This window comes from Lissotriton helveticus, chromosome 5_1, assembly GCF_964261635.1.
Source record: "Lissotriton helveticus chromosome 5_1, aLisHel1.1, whole genome shotgun sequence".
In the NCBI taxonomy this organism is placed as follows: Eukaryota; Metazoa; Chordata; class Amphibia; order Caudata; family Salamandridae; genus Lissotriton; species Lissotriton helveticus.
In genome coordinates, this window is record NC_136065.1 from 2,001,540,611 (window position 1) to 2,001,565,730 (window position 25,120).

General features: G+C 46.4%; 1 protein-coding gene across 1 annotated transcript in view; it reads left to right on the top strand.

Moving 5' to 3' along the window:
* LOC144756161 (E3 ubiquitin-protein ligase TRIM39-like) overlaps window positions 1-25,120 on the top strand; it is a 388,718-nt gene that overhangs the window by 116,125 nt on the left and 247,473 nt on the right. The window contains exons 3-5 of the mRNA XM_078645740.1: window positions 16,207-16,437; window positions 21,499-21,521; window positions 23,911-24,029. Coding sequence (XP_078501866.1) covers window positions 16,207-16,437; window positions 21,499-21,521; window positions 23,911-24,029 — 373 coding nt within the window. The remainder of the gene's footprint in view (window positions 1-16,206; window positions 16,438-21,498; window positions 21,522-23,910; window positions 24,030-25,120) is intronic.

Consider the following 25,120-nt stretch of genomic DNA (forward strand, 5'->3'; position numbering starts at 1 on the left):
TAAATCACAACGGGCGGGTTCCAATGCATCTTGTGCACACATAATGTTTACTACTTGATGTGTCTCACCACTATTGTGTGCATATGTATTACATTATCTGATGAGACTCGGCACTACAAGGTACACTTACATACTAAGTATGTTTTGTGAGTGAGCACTATTATATACACATGCACTGTTTCCACTACATGTTGAGAGTTCATGTACAATGCTAATAGCTCTAACTTTTGCAATGCCGAGACCGTTGCATTGTAAATGCTTGTTTAATTTTGTTAGCCTGATTACCAACCTCAGAAAGAGGTTCTAAGGTTGAAGAGACTTTGAGTTTAGCCATTTGTTCAATTTATGGGGTGATTTTTAAACTAATTTTATTGAACATGGGTAAAAGGCACAAGGGACATACACAGCATGATTAAATAAATCTGATGCAATCATTAGTCCCCATCTCCTCTTAAACCGTCTTGAGAAAAGCAAAACACTATACTATAACATTGGTATTAACCTATTATCAGTACCCTATATTATATAGCATTTTAACAATCTAGATCTCGCATCATACTAATCATGCCTTTTAATAGGCTATTCATTCAATCATCTTACACATTTATTGTTTCCTCGCCATCCAACTGGCCATCTGTTACCTTGTATGTCTTAATAAATTGTTTTTTAACCTTTTCTTAACAAATAGCTTTTCAGTTAGCATCTCTTGCCAACATGTTTTGCACAGAAGCTTCAATTGTCTTAGAACAATTGGGCAGAGAACCACAGACCACTTGCTGTGCAGAGTCTTTTAATAAAAGATTGTATATTGCCACTGAGGATTTGAGGATTTATGCCCAGATCTCTGTACTGGGGTAAATGTATGACATTGTTCTGCATTCTGTCCATGAATTGTTCTTTTCGCATCGGAGGATTTGAGCTCCTCTTCTTCAGAATATGACTCCATTATAAATAACAGCAATTGAAGTTGGAATTGAGGGCAGTTATTCTATATTTGGGAAGTTTAAATTCCCAAGAATTATTTTTTTTTAAATTACAGGAGCAGTTGAGAACTGCCTGTGGAAAATCAAAAAGGGGGAGGTGCAGGCTCCAACAATGGGTGGGTCCCTGTGCATGGTGGATGGAGGGAGGTAGGTAGGCCATGGACAAAAAGATGGCTTCCTTAAAGAGAGTGTGGTGTAGCGCTCTATTGCTCTGCACCACGTGATGCAGCAAGGCATGCTGGGAGCGGCGGCGGCGGCCATCACCCATATGAGGGCTCCGCGTTTTGAGGTGTCCACGGCAGTCTCCCTGTACATTAATAAATCTTCTGGACCACACATAATCGTACCATGTCTTCTTTGAGTGAAGAAGCCTCCCTACAAATAGGCGACGAGGCTCGCGAACATGCCGCACCATCGCGACGACGGACGCCCACGTGCACAGGACGTCTACTGACAGGGAGAGCGCGGCAGAGGGACACAGGACAAGCGAGGCCCCCACCTGCGATCCTGATAATCACCTGCATAACAGTGCTGCACAGAGCTGCCCAGGACCAAGAGATCGCAGCCTTCAGCGGGGAGCAGAGCACAGCAGCTGAAGCCCTGCTATCCTGCACAGTGCACCACAGACGCCCTGCACACCCAGAGTAAGTGCCTACAAGGGCCGAGCACAGCAACCAAAGCCCTGCTACCCTGCACAGTGAACCACAGATGCCCTGCACACCCAGTGTAAGTGCCCACTGTGCCAGCTGCGTGCTCCAGGGGAGATATCACACAGGGACATCCTCCCAGCGCTGCTGATGCCTCCAGCTGTCCCACATACTGTCTTCTAGTGCAGGACTAATATTGATGATCGCCTACAAGGGTCATCCCAGCTTGCTGCTTCACTGCGCATACCCCCAGTGCCCCCCACCAGCATAGAGGGAGTCCAGCTGCGGCGTGTTCCGGCACACTTACCTTGCCTTGTGCACAGGGTTCAGGACCACATTGTCGACGGCCAAGCGCACCAAGCCACTTCTGCAAACCCACCCGGCTCGCAACCATATTGCATTCCTGGCGGGCCACAGCCCCATCTGTCAGTCGGCATGTTTGCACAGACATTTTCCCTCACGAATCCAGTCCCCTTCCTGCCGAAACCAGGAGAACCAGTCATGAAATGGGAGGACTGGAAAGGGTATTTCCTGAATTACTTGTCAGCTCTAGAAGACGAAGGGGAAGAAAATTATTTTGCACAACCTGGGGCTGGAGGGTCTCAGAGTGTATGAGAACATGGTCAAAAATACTAGACTCCCCAATGACGACTACGTTTTTCAACATGCGCTGGAGGACCTAGACAGTCACTACCAGCCTGTCGTCTGTACGGCCATAGACCGCTATACTTTTTTCCAACAAAAACAAGAGGACACGGAGTCGGTAGAAGATTACGTGGCTGCACTGAACCGGTTAGCTGTCACTTGCAAATTTGGACACCTCCGCGATGATCTGGTACGTGACCAGATAATAATGCACACAGTCAATACTAACATACAGGAGAAGCTGTGGGTCAGCAGGGATACGCCCCTCAACGAGTTTATTGCCACGGTCAAGAGAGCAGAACTGTCTAAATGGTGCACAACTGCTGCGAAAAAGGGCTGTGACGCCAAGACCACTGTGTGCAAAGTGACTGACACAAAACCCCACAAGGGCAAACCTCCACCCGGGGCTGGGGCTAGGCACAGCAGGAAGCCCATAACCAAGGCGGCCGTACCCCACAAGGCATCCAGTGACCACAAGATCAATTGCTACAGGTGTGGCAGTCAGGCACACGTAGCAAATGACAGACGGTGTCCAGCATTTAGGGTCAAGTGCTATTTTGTGGGGTGATGGGCCATTTTGGGAAAGTTTGTAGATGTAAGCCTAGTAACGCTTCAGGTAAATGTGTTCTCCAGGATTCCGACATGGACTGGGTGGAGGACGAGGTTGATGAGGATAGTATTCTATGCATAGATGACCAAATTCTAGGTATTGATTGTGGCAGAGCCAAAAAACCCTCTTACTTACTGTCCATGGTGGAGAACTCGGGGTCCCCTTACACCATCATTCAACACCATATTTGGGAGAGGGACTTCATGTGTACCTTAGGCACTCACTTATACCCCACAGATGTCCACCCTGTCACCGTCACCGGAGAAAAGATCCTCATGGTAGGCTTCCGCTCTCTCTGCTTTGAGTTCAAGGGTAAGACATCAGAGGGAAAGCTGAATGTAGCGGAAAAAGGGCCCTCTGTGTTAGGGTGGGCAGACCAAGGAGCATTGGGGATACAACTGAATCCAGGAGGGGGAACACAAGTACTCATGACAGACAACATACAGGTACTCGAGAGCGGAACATGGAAAGAGTATTTCCCAGCGGTCTTCGGCTGCACCATTGGTAAACTCACCAAATTCACGCACAGGATTTGCCTCAAGGAAGGGGTCATACCGGTATGCCACAAAGTGAGGAACATCCCTTTCAAATGTAGAGAGGCAGTACAGGCGGAACTACAGCGCCTGGAAGGCAATCGGGTGATTGAGCCCATCGAGAGTGCGGAATGGTTAGCGCCCATGGTGGTCGCACGCAAGCCAAATGGAAAGGTGCGCCTCTGCATAGATCTAAGCGAACTCAACAAAAACATCATAGTGCACAAATTACCGAAATGTTGGCCCAGACTAAATGGTTTTCGACCGTTGACCTTACTGCGGTGTACCATCAAATCTCATTACACCTCCTGTCGGAAACTAACATCCTTCATTATGTCATTACCAGCTGGGAATCGGACAGTGAGGAGTATGGTCCAGAGACTGATACAGAGAAATGACACTACAAGAGACAATGAAGCGGGAAGTGACATCGCACTGGAATACCAGAGTAACAGCGAATCAGACACCATACCACGAACCTCCATAGCTCCCAATAGTGACCACCAAGAGGGAGTACAAGGGAGATCAAAGCAAGCACGAGCGAGCACACACGACACAAGTACCCACTACACGCACCCGCACGGGCAGGGCAGTAGTGTTACCAAAACTACTCTAAATGTAATCCGTATGTAAAGTGCGTTTGACTCTCTCCAGCCTTTCCTTTCTTTTCCTGCTCCCCATCCTTGGAGCAGCAGAACTGATACAAGCTGTATTTAGTGCCTGGGACTCCCTTGTAAGGCACTTCATGTTTGTTACAGTTCCTGTTGTTAGTGTGGTGCTAAAGGGGGGGGGAGATATGTGGTGTAGCGCTCTAGTGCTCTGCACCACGTGATGCAGCAAGGCATGCTGGGAGCGGCGGCAGCAATCTCCCGCACCGAGGTCTCCGTGTGCGGAGGTGTCCCCGGCGCTCTCCGTGTACATTAATAATAATAATAATAATAATAATAATACGGCATTTTATAAAGCGCGAACAGCTACCTCACAAGGAGGTGTCCCGGCGCTAAAAGAACAGGTTTGACCATGAGGACTAGGGTATTAGCGCCTAGCGCGATTGGGTGAAAAGCCAGGTCTTCATCAACCGCTTAAAGCAGAGCTCGGAGGGGGCCTGCTGAAGCGCTGGGGGCAGGATGTTCCAGAGTGCCGCCACATTGGCAGAAAAAGTTCGTCCTCCCAACCGAGCCCTTTTTGCTCGTGGAACTACAAGCTGAACGCGGCAGTTGGAGCGAAGAGAGCGGGCCTGGGTATATCTCGGCAGTCGAGTTTTCAGATAATTTGGGCAGGTACAATACAGAGCTCTAAAGGCCAGCGTAAGTGCCTTAAATTTGATTCTACTGGCTACTGGTAGCGAGTGAAGTGAGAGAAGGTGCGGAGAGACCGAATGCTTGAAAGGAATCCGCATTAACAGCCTCGCAGCCGCATTTTGGACCAGTTGCAACCGCTGAATTAGGTACTTAGGTAAGCCCAGATAGAGGGTGTTTGCGTAATCCAGCCTAGATGTCACTGTGGCATGGATTACTGTTTTTCGGCAGTCCTCTGGTAGGAGTCGCAGAATCTTGCGAAGATTCCTCCGCTTACTCAGACAGCAGCCAACTACTTGCTGGATGTGCAAGGCAAAACACAGACTGACATCCCACCGCACCCCCAGATTTTTGGCCGTTTGGCTAGGCGAAGGGGCCTGTCCCATTTCTGCCGGCCACCAAAGTTCTGAGGGTGGAGGGGGGCCTTTGCCAAAAAAGATCACTTCCGTCTTGTTTGCATTAAGTTTTAATTTGTTTGAGTTCATCCAGCATGCAACATCTTAGAGACAGCCCTTGAAACTCGAAAGGGATGCCTCCGACACCTCCGAATACGGAAACACCAGTTGGGTGTCGTCGGCATATGAGATTGCCTTGACCCCCCAATTGGCAATCAACGTAAAAAGTGGAGCCAGGTATATATTAAATAATAGTGGGCTGAGTGCCGATCCCTGAGGACCTTGGGTGTTGAAGAAACGGTCCCCAGCGCCACCTTCTGTGTTCTCTGAGTCAGATACGAGTGTATCTACCCCAGTGCCTGGTCCTGGATGCCTATCTCAGCCAGTCGCATCAGCAGTCTAGCGTGGTCGACCGTATCAAAAGCGGCCGACAGATCCAGGAGCACCATCATCGCTGAGTCTCCCGAATCCATCGTCCACCTCACTGACTCTGCCACGTCAATTAGTGCTGTCTCGGTGCTGAAGCCGGGCCTAAAGTCTGATTGCGTCTCATGCAATATCCTGTTTTCTTCAATGAATTTACTTAACTGGCGCTGGATTACTTTCTCCAACATTTTACCCGGCGCTGCCAACAGAGAAATCTGACGAAGATTACCAAGGTCCTTGGGATCCCCATTTGTTTTTTTCTTTAGCGGCAGGTGAGTGGCATGTTTCCATAACTTCGGAAACACGCCGGAGGAGATGGACATATTCCAAATCTGCTGTATTGTGGGAGCCACAAAGTCAGCTATAGTGCTCCAGAGTTTAGGTGGACAGGGGTCGTCCGGTGACCCTGACTTACAGCGGCTTAATTCCTGCATAACCATGCTCAGAGCTATCGGCTGGAATTGTGCCAAAGTTTCACCATCCACCACTTTGACAGCCAGGTCCGACTTCACTGTTTTCTTCTCTGGCCCGAAGGACTCATAGACTTGCCTAATTTTATAGTCAAAGAAATCTGAAATGCTATCACACAGTGTGGTCGACGGGGGAACCTCCCTCTCAATACACCTGGGTTTAAAGAAGGACTTTACTACCTTAAAGATTTCTTTACTCGAGTGTTCTGCCTGCTGAATTGATTCTGCATAGAACAGTTTTTTTACCTTTCTAACGGCCTTCTGCAGTTTTTTGGATGCTTCCTTATATCGGGCTTTTTCTAGGGGCCCGTAGTTTGCCCTCCAAAGCCTCTCCAGCCTCTTACACGCTGCCTTCTCTACTCTAAGGTCCTGTGAGAACCAGGGAGCGGAAGGGGAATCCCGCTTGGATATTGCGTGTGTTGCCGGTGCAATGGATGACACCATATTCCCGATCCAGTCATTAAACAGCTGTGCATCTGTGTTGACATTCGAAGTAAGAGTAGGTATATTCTGAGCCAGAACTGGGCCCATGGTAGCAGGGACTAGCTTCTTCCAATGTCTCTTCATAAAGGAGCACTTGCTTGTCGTAGGTCTGTCAGCCGCTAAATTTAGTTTAAATGGAATAAGTGAATGGTCTGACCAGACTATCGGTAATGGCGCCTCTGCCACCACATTGTTAATATTGGAGAAAATTAAATCAAGCGTATGGCCCGCTCTGTGCGTGGGGCCATCGTTGATAAGTCTCAGATTGGCTGCATTGAATGTGGACCTCAATATCTCTGCAGGGACGCAGTCCTCCTTATCCATATGGATGTTAAAATCCCCGACAACGAGGAAATGAGGATAAAGGAGGGAGCTCTGAACGATCATATCCATCAGAGTTGTCAGGTTGGGATTCTCCCCCCCTGGAGGGCGGTATATAACTAATCCCGCTAGGGATAGCTGAGGTCCCACCTGAAAGCAGAAGTGTAGCCCCTCTATTCCCTGAATCAGGGTAGGGGCGGAGGATGTTAGTGTAAGCTGCTCTTTAAATATAGCCGCCACACCTCCACCTCTTCTAACGCCTGTCCGGTTAGAAAGACATATTTTATACCCTGAGGGTACTGCCAGCGTGATGGCGGTCATATTGTCCTCATTGAGCCAAGTTTCTGTTAGAAACAGAGCATCCCACTCATGACCTTCCAGTAGCAGCCAGATGTCATCTGCATGCTTGGCAAGGGATCTACAGTTCAGAAGGCCAGCTCTGAGACCTCTGTTAATCAGTGGCTTGGGTTTAGAATGCCCCTCAACCCTCTCATCATCCAACGCTCCTAATGAAATCCCGCAAGCCCCACATGCCTGAGGGAGGGCGGTAGTTCAAAGGTATGTCCTATGAGCGCAGCAGTCAGCCGCGGTGTTAAGAGCCCACAGGTCTTCCCGCGATCCCACAATCCTACCCTCGTAAGCACCCTTACTGACAGCATGCCGGCCCCGGCCGCGGGTTGGTCGCGGACGGGCGCAGACGGGCTTGCCTTAGGCGCGCCCGCTGCGCTCGTCCGCTGCGCGTCCGGTAAATGCACATGTTAAATAGGAGGTAGGGAGGGGAGCGTGGCCTGATGGTAGTGGGCGTGGCCTGTGTGTCCTGTGGAATGGCGGCAACACGAGAAAGTATCCCGCGGCAGCGTTCGAAACCGCTGCGCGGGGGTGCCCAGGGGAGAGTGGAGGTAAATCTTGTTTTAAAATCACAACAAATGACACTCAAAGTTTTTAAAATTAGCAATGCGTCTCTCCCGGCTTCCGCCTCAGGAGGTCAAATGTGTACTGTTCGCGCTTGTGCTCAGCGCGCTTTAAATACCCTGAACGGGGGGCGTGGCCTGTGTGTCCCGTGGAATGGCGGCAACACGATAAAGTGCCACACATAATCGTACTGTGTCTTCTTTGAATGAAGAAGTCTCATTACAGAGAGTTTTGGGGTCCGCTTAAGCGAGGGAGACACACTCTGAAGGCCAGCTTCCTTCCGACACATTGCAGAGGAAGAGAGAGGTTGAATGGCCGCAGCGCACTGAGAAGAGTGTGGGAAGCAGCAGCAAGTGTGTGGCTCAGTGAGGTTCCTGAGTGGAATATCTCTCAGCAAGCGCACAAGTGACAGCTGGACTGCACCAATCAAGGAGTAAAGTCAGGTAAAAATATCTATGAACCAAACCATAGCACAAATATAACTTTAAACAGAGATATGAACACAATTAAGTTGTATTAGGAAATAAAGGATGATAAAGTACTTATCTTGACTGCAATCATCCAGAAAAGAGGAATTGTTGCTCCAAGTCAAGGGATTTTAAGGTTGCTATTAGATGATTGGTTGTTACCTCTGTGAAAGCATAATGTAGTTCTCCTTTTCCAGGCATGATGGGGCAGTAGTTTATCTAGACTACTATTTAAGTAAATGCAAGAATAGAAAGCATAATAGTAGCCTTCTGTCATGTAATATGAATCTGGGCGAATACCACACCAAAGATGGTAATTTCTATAAGGTGCTATGTGATATAGGGTTCAATCTCTGTTCTTAGCCGCTTGCTATTCGAGGTGGTGGAGCCTTATCTTTAACCCTACACCCACCTCGATGTTGATTTTCTGCTCTGCCCCACCCATTAGCCTGCCTGCCCCTCGGAGGTTGTCACCCTCACTGTGCAGTGCAATCAGGTCTCCGAGGACTGTCCAATGCCAAGTGTCTGACCAGTATGCACTTTCTCCTTTTATGCTGCTGCTCACAGATCTAGTCTGGTTGCTGGCAAAGTTCTGTAGTAGGGGGATCTCTGTGTATAGATATAATCTAGTGAATGGTCCCGCCCATGTGCGTGGACCCCGGAGCAATCAAAAATAATCTCTTAAGTTGTCAAACAATGCAGAACTGCACCAACACTTGAGAGAATTTAAAGACCGATAATGCAGCCTATATCCACAGGCTACATTGTCCAGTACTTCAAGTAGAAATTCCACCAAAAATCCACAAACAGCACAGCCTGTCCAGGTTTTTCCACATAGAAAAACTTGCTTTAACCAGCAAAACCCTCAGGAATGATAGAGAGGAAGGAGTGGACAGACAAGCCCCATAGGCTGCCATTATGTGGCTCAGAATAGGATACTGTGCCTTTAAGAGAACTTTCCAGAACTCTCTCAGTATCCCAGAATGCACAGCAGGTCCCTTTTACTTTCAGTTCTTTTTTCCGGCTCCTGCAAGCAGGACCCTGGAGCATTAAGCTCTCACTTTTCAAGGGTTTCTTTGGTGATTTTTCACTTTTTTCAAGTTGAGTGCTTTTCTTGAAGTACTTTGGTGTTTCTTCCTTGTGTGTGCTTGGTGCACTCTTTCTTTGTCAATATGCCTGCATTATTCGACAAATGCCCAGAGTGCTCGAGGAAGAAGGCCAAGTCGGACCCACACGAGGTTTGCATCATCTGCCTTCCCTCATCCCATGTCCCAGAGGAGTGTGACATTTGCCAGGGTTTCTCTAGCAGGACCCTGAGAGACAGGATGAAGATCAGAAGACTGAAGGCACAAGGTGGGTCTGGAAGGGCTTCCTCTGCCCATGCTGAGGCCTCTGGGGGGCTCCCCAGGGGCAGGAAGACCAGCAAACGTCCCCCTTCGACGTCGGCGTCGATTGCACCGACTACGGCGTCGAGAGGGATGACTGCAGTCTGTTCCCCGTCTCCCCAGGGCTTTGGGTCGAAGCGGCGTCGACGTTTGGCGTCGAGGGAACTGAATAGACCGCCGTCGAGATCGGCGGTGACAATTTCGTCGTCTTCATCAGCGTCGTCGCCGAGTGATCGACGTCGAGAGGTGGCATGGCGTCGGCGCTCGCTGCTGAGGCGACACCGCCGTTCGCCGTCAGCGAAGAGAAGGAGGTCGTCGTCGAGGGGATCCTTGACGTCGAGGAGGACGTCGAAGTCACGCAGGCGTTCGGCGTCGAGGAGACGCTCGCCGTCGAGGCAAAGGAGGTCGCCGTCGAGGCGAAGGAGGTCGCCGTCGAGGCAAAGGAGGTCACCGTCGAGGCGAAGGAGGTCGCCGTCGAGAGAGAGGCGCTCGCCGTCGAGGGGCCGACGCTCGCCGTCGGGTCGTCGTTCTTCGACGACAAAGAGGCGCAGAAGGATTTCTAGCGCCAGGAGTCAGCCGATAGGGGATACTCCATTGCCCCAGCCTAGAAAGGAAGGTGGATCACCGGCATCGGTGTATTCTGAAGTATATACGCCTTCTAGGCCAAAGTCGGTTACGCCCCCTCCCCCTTGCCCAGGGGGCCTCCTCCGCTGTCTCCCACCCCGCCTCCACTTCCACCTCATCCTCTACCTCAACTTCCACCTCAGCTTCAACCTCAACCTCAGCTTCCGGCTGACAGGCCTCACCCGATTCCACCAAGGACGGCTTCGCTGCCTCGGTATCCGACGCCTCCTAAGGGGACCCCTCGGCCAAAGTCGCCCACTCCTGTGAAGCCGGCGGAGCGCCCGAAGCCAAGAAGGTCGCGATCTCGCTCCGGTCGGAGGGGGAGATCACGGAGTCGTCACAGGTCCTCCACGAGATCAAGACTGCGTCACAGGAGGCGCAGATCACGGTCCCACACGGGCTCTTCCAGGACCAGGACCTACTCACCGACTTAGTCGGAATCCTCCGGTGAACGACATCAGCACCTTCCAGGATGTTCTTCTGAGGGGTGCAGCCAAGTTGGGTATCACGGTGACTGTGCCTACTCCCACGACATCCGTGATTTTCGAGACGCTTCATAAAAAGCACCTGTCTCGACCTCTAGTACCAGGATTGGTGGAGCCCGCAGAGGAGTTGTTTCTCACTCCTGCGGTGACGAAAAAAGCTCCCTCCCGGCTCCTTAAGAAGTACGGGGACCCGGATTCTGACCCGGCGTTTCTTCGGATGGACCCGGCTCCGGACTCTGTCATAGTGACGGCGGCTAGGAAGCAACATGCCACCTCCCTGTCCTCTACTGTATCTCCTGATAAGGAGAGCCGATGGATCGACTCGGCAGGCAGAAAGGTCTGTGGGACGGCATCTACTGCGATGAAGGCGGCTAGCGCTGCGGCTTTGCTAGGGCGGTATGATCGTGCCCTATGGGAGTCCCTCCAGCAATTCGCTGAGCTCCTACCCCGGGAGAAGAAAGAGGACTTTCAAGAGGTCCTGAAGGAGGGAATGCTGGTGTCGAACCAGCTCATCAGCGCGGCTGCTGATGCGTCTCTTCTGGCGGCACATGGGTACTGTCATGGTATCAACCAGCAACACCACGCCTGGCTTCGCCTTACATCACTCAAGCCGGAGGCTCAGCAGCGGGTGGCCAATCTGCCTTTTTCGGGGGTTACCCTGTTTGGCAAGCATGCGGATGACGAAATGGCCCGCATGAAGGCGGAGGCCGAGACCCTGACGGCGGTCGGGTTGGAGAAGCCCAAGGAAAAGAAGACTTACCGCCCATTCCAGAGACGGTTTGGGGCGCAGGGCAGAGGGCATGGGCAGTCTTCGGGACAGCAGCAACAACAACAGCAGCAGCAGTTCCGGAAGCCTTTCCATAAGCGCCAGAAGGCTAGAGGCGGCCAGCAGTCCGCGGCAGCGAACAAAGGCCCAGCTGGGTCTCAACCCTGAGCGGTTACTTCCCCTACATCCGTTTCCCACTCTGGTGGGGGGAAGCGTTCAATTTTTTCTGGCAGAGTGGAGAAAAATTACTCTGGACAAGTGGGTGCTGAATATTGTTTGCAATGGATACAGTCTTCGGTTCACCAGCCCGCCTCCAGCGATTCCACCGGTCAGCTCACAGTTTCAACTGCGCGAGCTTCAGGCGGAGGCCGATATTCTGTTAAGAAAAAGGGCGATAGAAGACGTACCTCTGTCTCAAAGAGGAAGAGGTCTGTACTCTGGTTCTTTCTGGTTCGCAAGAAGGACAAGAACGAGTTCAGGCCCATTCTGGATTTGCGACAAGCAAACAAGTGAATTCGCAGAGAAAAGTTTCACATGCTGTCGTTGCATCAGATTTATCCTCAGCTGCAACAGGGAAACTGGCTATGTGCTATAGACCTACAGGATGCGTACTTCCATGTGCCCATTGCACACAAACACAGAAAGTTCCTGCGATTCCAAGTCAGCGCCAATCATTATCAGTACACAGTACTGCCCTTCGGGCTGAAGTCTGCGCCCAGAACATTCTCGAAGTTCATGGCAGTGGTAGCTGCACACCTAAGGAAGAACAAGGTGTTTGTCTACCCGTACCTGGACGATTGGTTGATCAAGGCCTCCTCCTTCTCGGAAGCTCAAGTGCACTTCCAGAAGACGTGCGTTCTCTTGAACAAGCTGGGGTTTCACTTCAACATGTCCAAGTCTGTCCCGACCCCGGTCCAGTGCATACAGTACTTGGGAGCCTCCATCAATACGCTGTCTGCAAGCGTGTCTCCTACGGAGGAGCGACGACTATCACTCCTTCGGAAGGCTCAGGATCTTATGACCACTCCATCCACAACATTGAGGACGGTGTCTTCTCTACTGGGGTCGATGGCCTCTTGTATCTTCCTCACACCACACGCACGGCTGCACATGAGACCATTGCAGGAGTACTTGGAGGATCAGTGGGATCAGAGGAAAGGGTCTTGGGACGACAATATACGACTGTCTCTGCATGCTCTTCAGTCTCTGAAGTGGTGGTGTTCAGCGGAGAATCTCCTCAGAGGGGTTCCCTTCCACAAGGACATTCCCACACAGACTATCGTGACGGATGTGTCTCTCCACGGCTGGGGGCGCACTCCGGAGACTTACAGATACAAGGAACGTGGTCCCAGGCGGAGTCCACGTACCACATCAACTGCCTGGAACTCAGTGCTGTTCACTTGGCACTGAAGGCCTTTCATCCGTCCTTCCAGACCAACTCGCTGCTTGTACAGACGGACAATACGACCACAATGTATTACCTCAACAAGCAGGGGGGCTCGAGATCGCGCACTCTCTTAAAGGCACAGTATCCTATTCTGAGCCACATAATGTCAGCCTATGGGGCTTGTCTGTCCACTCCTTCCTCTCTATCATTCCTCAGGGTTTTGCTGGTTAAAGCAAGTTTTTCTATGTGGAAAAACCTGGACAGGCTGTGCTGTTTGTGGATTTTTGGTGGAATTTTTAGTTGAAGTACTGGACAGTGTAGCCTGTGGATATAGGCTGCATTATCTGTCTTTAAATTCTCTCTTAAGTGTCAGTGCAGTTCTGCATTGTTTGACAATTTAAGAGATTATTTTTGATTGCTCCGGGGTCCACGCACATGGGCGGGACTATTCACTAGATTAGGACCATAACAGAGATACCGATACTACAGAACTGGAGTTACAGGACAGAAACTACTCCTTACGTGTGTTGCATCTGGGCCTTTCAGAGGCAAGATATACCGTCTGAAGGCACTCACAGACACTGTGTAAGTAGCATTCTAAAAAAGAAAGTAAAAAATAGGAACTACTGGCCAAATTGGTTGTGGATACTGTCTAACACACGTGAAAGCTGGTGATGTATGACATCCTTTCCACTAAAACAGACTCCTTGTTTTTTTTTTTAATAGACTCCCACATCCAATCCAGTAGCTTTCCGCGTTTGAAGCTCTGGTTCTTTTTAGACCTACAAACATGCATGTTCAGAAAGTGTACATCATTCTCTCCAGAGGATCCAAAACCTTGAGGTACTGGTTCTGCCGGTTTCTTTTGCTGAACCTGCCACTCAAGATCTTGAGAGATCAACAAGACTTAATTAAGCCTTGATAAGTTGTACCACACAGTGCACTTAATGCTCTGGCATTAGAGAATTTATAAACACTGTGGTATGCGTATGCACTCATTCTCCAAATGATACAAATCGTGTCACATATTTATTCTTCATTGAGAAAAAGATTATATTTCTTCACTTATTGAAATGGGTCTCGGTATCAACGAAACAAGATATGTAATTTTCTCTTCTTGTATACTTTGGGGTCTATAAGGATGGCGGTGCCAGGACTGGGCCGCCAGTGGTGCGGCGGTCCTGCACCAGCAGTTAGTATGCCACCGTCACCGTGGCGGTGGCTTCCCCAACATTGCTCACAGCACCGACCGCCACAATGCTGTGGATGCACCTTGTGCATTTGCATGCACAACGTGGCAGGCACCGTGCGGTGTCTGCCCCGATGTGCATGCAAATGCCCATGTGCACCCTCCACCCCCCAACACCCTGGGGGCCCGCAACGGGTCCCCACATTCAGGAACTGCATGCCTTTCCATGGGGGCAACGCCGCCATGGAAAGGCACATCACCGCCTGCATCTTAATATGGATGGCGGTGTCTTACTGACACCGCCACCATATCAAGCCCCTTTTCCACCTGGTCGACTCGTCGAGGGGCGGAAAACCAGCAGACGGTCTTTCCGTCTGTCTGGGTCCTCCCCCGCCATCGTAATATGGCGGGGGAAATGGGATGCGGGCAGTGAGAAGTGGCGGGCGGATCGCCACTGCCATGTGGGCATTGGCGATACGCCCGACACACTAATAGACCCCTAAGTGTGGAAATCTTTTTTTTCAATTCAAATAAATGAATTGTTTCTAGGCATTTACTATGTTTTATTGCTTGCCTGCAGTTTTAAATGTAATGCCTTGAGAGTGTTCCTGACAGAGAGCAAGAGGCACCAGAAATGCGCTGAGACGATATTTGAATGAAAAATTTCGAATATTTAGATTCTCTCCTAAACTCCCACAATAAAATGAATATTATTGAAAACTCATTGAACAATCAACCTAGGAGTAGTATTGCTACAAAATAAAGACACAAACAAACTCCAAACCAAATGGGAAACCCTAATAAAAACTACTTAGTACGTTGCTGGGTATGGGGTGACGCAGCACGGAGGGTTGTGCTATGCTATGATTTGTATCTTGACTACACACTTTGCACGACTGTGTTTGTCCCGGTTTCAAGAGCCAAGTAGAAACAACTCTTTCAACTCCAGGAACCAGACTGACAATTCAAAAAGGGTGTGCCTAAAACAAGGGATGGCAGTCTAGTTTACTTTGAAATATTTTAACCAGTCCTCTCTCATTTGTAGGTGAATGGCTATTGGGGAATTAAAGCCATAATTTATTTGGGGTGCACCATCAATGGACGTCTCCAAGGGACTCCACCATAACTGGATTCACCTCTTACATTCTCCAGAGGTGGTATTGGAGTAGAGAATTGTAAGTGTAATTTGCCCAGAGACTGCTTGACGCCTTACTTCATCAGGCTTCTGAGAAACTACACACAGCCTAGATAAGTGGGGCACAGCACCTTGACCTGCTGTTCACCAAACTGTAAGACTTTGAATGACTCATGATTACTAGTATTAGGGGTTTCCAGACATAGTGTAGCTCACCCTGACTTTGCAAAAACTAGACAGAGGCCTCATAGTTTTAAACATGAAGACTTTGTATTCCAGCAGTACAGGAATAGGACTGTGGCAAGCAGTAGCTGCATAAAGCACAACTATTCTCTTTTGTCTTCTCCAGACTTTTTGGAATGTAGCAGGGAGCGGTAGAGTAGGCATGGCACAGCCTGGGCTGCTCCGTGCAGGAGCAGTTTTGAAGACAGTGCAGGGGAAGGAGTGGGATGTTTAACCTTCAGTAATAAAGAGACTCCTCCCTGCAATGAGTTAAGCTCCTTGATATGGAACCCAAAGGCCTATATTGTGAGTTGAGCATGGAAAGAAAAACACTCGCACACTCACACTCTTTAAAGTGCAGGACCTATTAGCTTTGTTAATGCTTGCCTCACATAGCAGGTGCTTAGGTTTGTCTATTACATGGATTTGTAGATGGACATTTAAGGAATTCATATTGTAGCCCATGTGGTTAGAAATCATTTCTTTACTGTGAGATCTCTGTTGTTTTGCCAGGCATCGATGAGTGCAAATTCATAGGCTGTAAGGTTTTTAGGAAACCGATTGCGGTCTCGAGTCAGTTTTTATCTGGTATTGTATTTATCATATATTGTAAAGTGTGTATCATGAGCAGAACAGTGTGCTACTTCTATGCCTTCTGCTGTTCTACTGGACACCCCTGTTTCTGGTATTACATATATGATGGCCCTCAATCACCCAGTGAATGACAAGAAAACCTATGTCGGCTCCAGAGTCCCTTGATAAATGTATTACATATTTCTGAGGTGCTAGCAACATGAATATAGGATTTATTTCTATGTTGCAGGCCAAGTTCAAGAGCCAGAGAGAGAAAATCACTAAGGAGTTTGAAATGCTCCAGAAGTTTTTGGAGAAGGAAAAATCTGGTCACCTCAGCAACCTGGAGGAGAAAGAGAAGAAAAGTCTGCAGCGCATCAAGGAGAAAGTAACAAAATTAGAAGAACAGCAATTTGTCCTAGGAAGTTGGATTACCGAGATTGAATTGAAGTGTCAGCAGCAGGAGGTGGAGTTATTGAAGGTAAGAAAAGGTTATAAATCTAGAGAAGAAGATCAACAAGCCTTCATTAGTGTCAGAAAGTACCAATATTGTAAGCCAGATCTAGTGGGAGCAATGTATGCTTCCATAAATCTCTGACCCACTACACAAAATACACAAAGTAATATGTTGGTTAGAAGTAAACCCAGGAAAAAGGGTATACGATAAGAAAAAAACAGACACAGGATATCGATACTCTGACATGTAACTCAGTTGGGCACTGCCTTCAACTGGAGCAGCATTGCAATCTGAAGACGAGAGGAAGTCTTTGGCAATTTTATCAATAATGATACAGCACCCAATATGTTATATGGTATACCTTTAACCGCATCGCTGCGGCGGCTTTTCCCGCTGTGCGCGGCGATTTTAAAAACCCCGCGGTTCATGACGAGCTCAGCTCGTCATGAGCGCACGGCAGGTAACGCTCATGACGAGCTGAGCTCGTCATCAGCCTGGAAGGGGTTAAACAGCCCATATCTTCAGATAATAAACCTCTTGGTCCGATTTTACATTTTGGCAGAAGGAGTATTTTCCTTCGGCCTGGCAAAGGAGTTAATGACCACCAGGCTGAGCGTACTCCACCCACCAAATTTAGACATGACCGCCACACCGGCAGACATTTTTAAAACATTGATAGGGCCCTCTGTCACAGCGGTTCCTCCCAATGCTTTTTTCAATTTAAGCTCTATGCATGGCTCCGTCAACATGACAGTCATCAGTCAAACTTACTGTTTTTGTATTTGCACTTATATGAGATTTTCTTTTTGAAGAAAAAAATGCTCCCATTGCCTAGGAGTTCTGTCCTATGGTGGGGGAAACATAGAGCAGTTTTCACTTCCTCCTCCTGCCAGGTTTTTCCTGGCAGTGACGGGCAGTGAAAACTGACTTGTACATCTAGCCATCTAAATTAGATGGGTGGACTTTCGATTACCCTTACCCTGTCGGACCATCAAAGGGGCATAACCATAGAGGAGACGGAGTAGTCTCCTCTGTGGTTAAACCAATTATCTGTTCGCTTCTAAATCTGGCAGCTCAAGTGCCAGGGCTTCTGCACTGCAGAGTGAAGCCAGACGGCCATATGTATCCTAACGTGGATCATGCCTGACCACCACGGTGGCTCCTGGCACTGTCTTCGCTCAAGAATGTGAACTGATGTCCATTTGACTTGTGGGGCTTTTTAGAACTGCACGTGAGCTTCATTTATGCTTGTACTGTAACTACTGGGGGAACCAACCATCAAGGAGTCTTCCGGAGAGTTATTTGGTGGTGGGGGCTCGAAAGATGTAAAGCCACATGAAAGAATTGTAATCGGACCACTGGCTTGTATATCAAGTTACATTTTGTAGTATTTAATACTACTCTGTGATTAAAAAGTTTTCTCTTTTCCTAAAAGACAAGTACTGGACTTATTATGTCTTTGACACCAGTGGCAGACAACCTTAACCCCTACAGTGAGACCCAGTAGCCCCTGTTTGTCTTGTGACCATCCTGAATGGACCTGAAAACCTGTTACAGAGGCCTTTAAAAAAGGAACTAGGTAAAAAGTTTAATAGTTCAAATGAAGGATGCGAGGCTCTCGAGGGATTCCTGTTCTTTCCCTGGTCCAGTGATATCAGATTTTGTAGATTGATATTGGGAGATTTATTTATTTTATTTTATTTGAAAAGTCTTATATAGTGCTGGCTAGACCTGGAAGTATCGGAGCGCTTTACATGAGGAAGAACATTGTTTCAGAACATAGTTACAAAGTTACATCAGTTGCTGGGGCGTCGCATAACATAGAAAGGGAACAGTATAATGTAGATACATGAGTTAAAAAAGCATGTACCCTGACAGCTCAGGATGGGCAGTGACCACCACCATATCTTTCATGAACACTGGAGGAGCCAAAGTGAGGCTAAAAAGGAGCATTATAAATTGCAAGTCTTCCTGGCTCATCTTGAGCCGTAGATAATTACTGTTGGACTGTAGGGCAGCTGTTTGGAAATACATGTTCTGCAAGTTCAAGGTCGCCATCCAGTCTCCCGGATCTACAGCTGATAGGATCTGTGCCAAAGTGAGTATTTTCGACCTGTCCTTCCTCAGAAAAGGATTTAGCAGGCAAAGGTCCGTCCTTCTTTAGAATAAAGAAGTAATGCGAGTAGCATCCTCCTCCTCTCTCGGAAACTGGTACACCTTTGTACCACAAAAGGTTGTCTTTCTGCAGAATTGCAAAGTGCTCTTCCAAAAATTGCTTTGGTAGGAAGATGGAGTGGGGAGGAAATGAGAGGGAGGGCACAGACCTTTTGAACAATCTGTAAGACCTCTCTGATGTGATGGGTTCTGCAGCCAGGGACAAAGGCCATAGTCTTTCTCCAACCAGCCAGACATGTACCTGAGAAGGAAAACTAAAGCAGCTTGATAGTCTTTACAGCGGGGGAGAAACAACTGGAGAATTGCTGGATGGTATGGTTTCTGTTGACACTTCGCTTTCCTCGAAAGGACTGAATTGCTTCTGAACAGGGTAGGAGCCTCTGAATTTCCTCTACTGGACGAAGACAGAGTCTGTGGTCTGCTTTCTAGCATAACTTCTAGCTAAAGCTGTGTTAGCAGAATAAAGATTCAGACATCAACATTACCATTCTGCTTACAAAGCACTGCTTCATCCTGCCCATAGCCTATTAACCAAGGTTTAATCCAGCAACAAAGGAATAGCAGGCAGATATAGTAACATCACATTCATGGTTTGGTTGGCTCTTACTCTAATCTGACTTTCAATTTTCATGAAACTTTACTGTTCATAGGTCAGCTCCTCCAAAGCCTCAACACACACAGGTAACATTGACATTAGTTGTTGTTAGATGGGGCATCTAGTTTAGTACATCTAAGAAGTTATGTCACCCTTTCTCATTCCATTGTTTCTAGCACAATGCCTTTTCTCATTGAAGCATTGACCAAAGTATTAGCATCCGGTCCCGTTGACTTTCATAAACTAGGCTAGACAAGATCTTGCAGTGACAAGGAAACTTGTTAGGAACAAAAAAGTAGCAAAACTTGTTTAATTATTAGCAGAGCCCTTACTGATTTCAGAGCACCAGGGTTCATGATTTTGTAATGGATCTCATCAATTTTCTGACCCAAAGACTCTGCTACCCCTTCGCAAATCCTGGGGTGGATTTGTCTTTTAACTGCTTTCAGAACTCTGATTAGTTTTGAGTTTACTAGCGTTGATGGACCAATATCTGTATGGACCTGCAGATCCTGCCTGCAGATACACTTTTGCATACAGTCGTGCCATTCAACTGGCACCACTGAGGTCCGAGGGTCCTAAAATGTGTGGGTTAGAATAGGTGTGATCTGTCTTTGTTTCCTCACAGGATCAAATATTTGAAACTGTGTTTTTTCTTTTTGGAAATGCCAAGTAGATCTAATGCACCCCAAGGTTAAGCAGAGTAACGGGTAACCTGTATTTCCAGTATTCCCAGTGTAATAGATCTGGAGAAAATAGAACATTCTGCAGAGGTCCGGGTTTCTTCAAGCTGTGAGAGAGGGCCTGGGACACTCGTTTAGCCCACAGAGAGCCGTGAGAGGTTTCTGATTGAAGAGAGAAGAAGAGATGTATCTGGCCTGGACCAGAGTAGGCACTCACAGCTGTTGAGAGCCTGGGCAAGCAGTAATTGTGAGATCATAGGCACTCTATAGCAACACCATTCAGGTAGAGGAGCACAGATAAGTGAGTTACTTCTCAGCACATTTTGTTTTGAGAGTAAATTGAAGCAGAGAAGTTGTGGGACAAGCAGAATCTCTTACGCCACTAAGAGCCGCCAGCTGCCTAGTTTAGAGAGACATGACATTCACTCCTGTCCATTGGCTTTAAAAGTTAACCCCTTCCTGGTACGTGCTACCAGTAAGGGAGTCTAATTGCAGATCGAGGCATGTGCACATATTTTTCTAACTGAGGAAGTTTATATTGGTCTCTCCCTCACATTCTAGAGATTACATTCTTCGCCTCACAAGTATCTTTAGCTGAGAATGTGAACCCTTCAGGTTTCTACCTAAGAGTTGTTAGTGTAAAGTGACTTGTTATGTTCTTTTGTGTTCTTTCGTGCTAAATTACTGAGATGTCATTGGCTTTATGTACATAGAAAGTATCTCAATTCACCTGTATTGCATTACTGTCAAAGGTTTGTTTACCCTTTTATTCCCACTGTGAATGTTCTTCATGGGGCCATAGCTCATAATATTTAATGGTATCGTCTGGTGGTTTATCCCACTGACCAATGTGGCACAAACATTGAGTAGTTCGGCTGCAGGCCAGTCTTAAAATGTACACAGTTGATCACCATAAAGGTACAAAGGTACTGGCCATTCCTACTGCAGGATCGTGAGTGAGGCCACATGGAGCGGCATTGGAGGGTTCAGATACCTCATGCATTCATGTCTGCAACCCATGCCCGCTCCTATGCCCAGAAAAAGAGATGCCCTGCTCCATACTGAGTCCAAAGATCCTAGAGAAGCTGAGAAACTGGTTACACATCATTTAGAATTTACTTCGCCTCCATATAATCGCCTCTCTTTATGTTTGTGGTCTAATCTTATATTCAGGAAGGATTATTTATCACTTTTGTTATAGCCGTGTACTTTACTGCTATTGTAGATTCCTTTGGATTGAATTCTTTCATGGGTTAATGAAGTAAATCTGCTTGAGGCCTTATCTGCGAAGGCCAGTAATAGAAATGTGTGTTCATTATTAACATATTTGTTTATATTTTGTATATGGTTACTTGTAATTAGTAGTCAGATCCAATCAAGAAAATCTTTATTCGCAGCATTTCTGCGGTATAAATGAATAAATATACAAATGCAATTCGCAATAGAAGCATACATTAACATTAACAAAAAAAGCTACTGTATCTGATGATCAGTGCAATAGAACAAACCCAATCAAACAGTATCTTATCATATAAAAAATGTTATGTAATTAGTGCACTTGTGAATAACTGTTTTAAAATGTTAATTTTTCTTTACTGTCACATGTTGATCTGTTTATGTTTCACTCCCTAGGATGCAAAGACCGTTTTGAGCAGGTACAATTATCTTCTTTGATGAGCTCACGTATTAAAATATTTAAGAGAAGTCATTAAAATGAATTATATCAATTTGCAGTCTTTTTAATGTGTTTTTGCCCCTCGTGTGAGCCCATTTTTCAATAGTTCACTATCTTCTAATTAGGTGCCAAGAGCAAAGCGACCATGCTTACTTGGAAACACGCTATTCAACTGGGAGATGTAGGATGATATTTTTTCTTCATATTTTTTGTTTTTTTTAATAATTTTGCCGTCCTCCATAGTTTTTTGTTTTCTCCATCTTATTCATTTTAATTTTTCCATGTATTTCCACTTTGTGTGTTTATTTTTCCATTTATAATGTTCCTTTATTTTTTCATAGTTTCTTCTACTAGTCTATATTCTATTTTACTTTCTCCTTTATGTCCCTCTGGTTGTTTTTTGTTGTTGTTGCTTTCTGTTTCCTTTAATTTCATGCACTAATTTCCAATCTCTTAAGGTGGCACATACCTTACTTTTTGCTTATTGTTTATATTGCGTGTTTACTGTCTTTTTCAACCTTCGTTTATACACGACTCTTTTTCTTTGTTCCTAGTCTATCGTTTGCCCTTGTTTTTTTACCTCTTTCTTTAGTTTTTCTCTTTTTTACATTAATTATCCCCTTTTTGTATTGTGTTTTTCCTATCAATTTGCATATTTTAGATTATAAAGCAGTATTTTAATATTCATTGTATGGCTTACTGGGTCGAATGGTTGCTGCTGAACCATGCAGTATTCTAAAGACCCGCAGACTCAGGCTTTCCTCCTTATGGCTTCGGGAAATTAAATAACATTAAAATGTTTTATAACCGTAATTTTTACAGCACCTAAAAACAGTAGAAGTGTGATATGATGTGCTATATAATGACAAGTTATTAACAGTAATATTAGTCCGTTTTCATTCAGAGCATTGATATATTATTTGCTCACATTTACTAAATATCATATAAATCATTAACATATTTAGTGTTGTACAGAACATTTCACAGTTTGATTTTCCCCACTGTATACGTTCTCTGTCCCTTTCTTATCATTGTACTGTAATGAAATGTAATGTGGATTTGTAGAGTGTGAACTTGTCACCCATGAGGGTAGGTAGACGCTCAGGGCTATGCAAGATGGTTCAGTTGAAGAGCCAGGATTTCACTATTTTGAAGAACTCTGTAAGAGACGTGGCTGTTATAATGTGCTGGGGAGGTAATTCCAGGATTTGTCTGTCAAGTAATAGAAAACCCTGCCGTCTGACTTGCTGCTATGGATACGGGGGGGGGGGAGGGGCGGGTTGTGCGAGTGATTTTGAGTGGAGGTTCCTGGTTGGTTGGTGGAAGTGTAGTCGGTGGTTGAGGTGGGTTGGACCCAGGTTGTGTAGTGCCTTGTAGGCGAGCATTTTGAACTGGCAGTGTTTCTGGATAGGGAGCCAGTTAAGTTGTTGGAGGAGAGGTGTGATGTGCAAGCAGCAAGGAAGTTTGAGTACTAGTCTGGCTGTGGCATTTTGGATGTTTTTCAGCCTGCGCCACAGGTGTGCGGAGGTGCTATAGTAGAGGGCGTTGCTGTAGTCCAGTTGGCTTGTGATAAGGGCCTGGGCGACGGTCTTTCTGTTGTCAGGAGGGAGCCATTTGAGGATTTTCCTGAGCATGAGGGGTATGGGAAAGTAGGTGGAGGTGAGAGCAAGGATCTGATGGCTTGTGGTAAGGGAGATATCCAAGATGATGCACAGGTTTCTGGCATGGGGTGGGCTCTAGTTCTAAGGCTGCATCTAATTTCTTTGACAGTATAGATTCCCAGGGAGATCCTCCTGTTTATTCCATTGGCCTAGGTGAACTCCTTGTCCGTTCGTTTACAATCAGAACTTGTATAATTCTTATTCATCTCCCATCACAACCAATGTCCACACTTATCTTGCAGAGAGGCTCATCATCTTTGGTGGTTCTCAACACACCCACAGCAGGACCCCATCAGACTACAGATTAAGAAGAACAAACATTCCATCAGACTACAGATTAAGAAGTGCAAACATTTTTATTTTTTAAACAAGGCAGCAAGCACTTTCCATAAGTGTGCCCAGATTCTGGACCAACATCTCTATATTCTCCTATTCCTCATAGACTTTATTCTTGTCCTTGACCAAGTTCCACGTTTCGCTGCCTTTTGGCTATGATTGTGCTATAGAAATACCATTTGCATACAGACATCTCTTTTTGTTTGTGCCTTGTTATTCCACTCTTCATTTTTCTCTGAGTGAATGCTCCTTAACCTCTCCCTTCCTTTTTTATTTCTTCATGTTTATTTGACTCCATGCATAATTTCTCTCCTACCTGTACCTTCTGAGCAGATGAGAATTTCATAGCATCTCCTCTTGTCTCTTTTCAAGGTATGAAAATATGAAAGATCAGCAAATGGACTTCTATACCTTAGCAGAGAACAAAGAGGACGAGGAGGAGGTAGTGGAAGAGGAAGTGGACCTGAAGATAAAGATAATTGAATCATTGGGTGAGAAGCCACAAAATTGTCATTAGTGTTAACTATAAGAATGTCCAGTAAACGGTGAATGTCTAGATTATCAGCTCACCAACATATTTAGTTGTCAAATATGTTTTTACTAAGACACCTAAATCCAACCATTTGAAAGAGCTTCAGAGCTGGTAAGAAAATTAATGCAGTAATTATAGATGACTTTACAAAACAGGCAGGCATCTTTACATGTTTGTAAAATACTTATAGACTTGTTTACCCAATGTTATGCACTTTGGACTCATAAGGAAAAGAGTAAGGGTGGACCTGCCGTGGTTTGACTAGTGACCTTTTTTTTTTTTTTTTTGTAATCCAGGTAAGGCTGTTGTAGGTATTCAGTCCTGTAGCTAGTAGCGTAGATTTGATAGGTAGGTTTATTCAGTTACAAGTAAGATGGAAAGTATTGTGCTCCACCGGGAACAGCATCCTGCTGCTCAACACCACTCATTCCAGCTGATACTCATCCAAACTATGCACTCATGAACATTCTATTACATCACATTCACACTGGCTGAGCAGCAAGGAACTAGGAGACCAAAGGATACAACACATCTTCTTCCTTCAGGAAACAAAAGAAATAACAGGAAGCTAAGTGTAAAAAAACAAATTCCCTGCACATTCCACCTTTCATGTAAATATAAGTAACCAAACCTTCAATTACAAAGAAAGATCACATTACATACATTTTAATTCCTTAGGTTGTAAAATAAAATCACGTCAATCACATTACATGAATTATTACACTGCTTGAATTGTAAAGTAAGATCACATACGATTTCAGTACAGAAGTTATTACCGTCCTTGTATGGTAAAGGGAGATCACACACATAAAGATCACATACTATATATTTTCTGCTCCCAGAAGAGAACCTTATATAAATAAATATAGCAGGATACAACTTGTACATATATCCATCTCGCAGGACAAAGGAACTCTCACGTCCCCACTTCTGCACACACTGCAGGAAAAAGGAAGCTACGCACTCCTACTACTGCACAATTTGCAGTCCAAAGGAGCCCTCGTGTCCCCACTACTGCACACACTGCAGGGCAAAGGAACCCTCATTCCC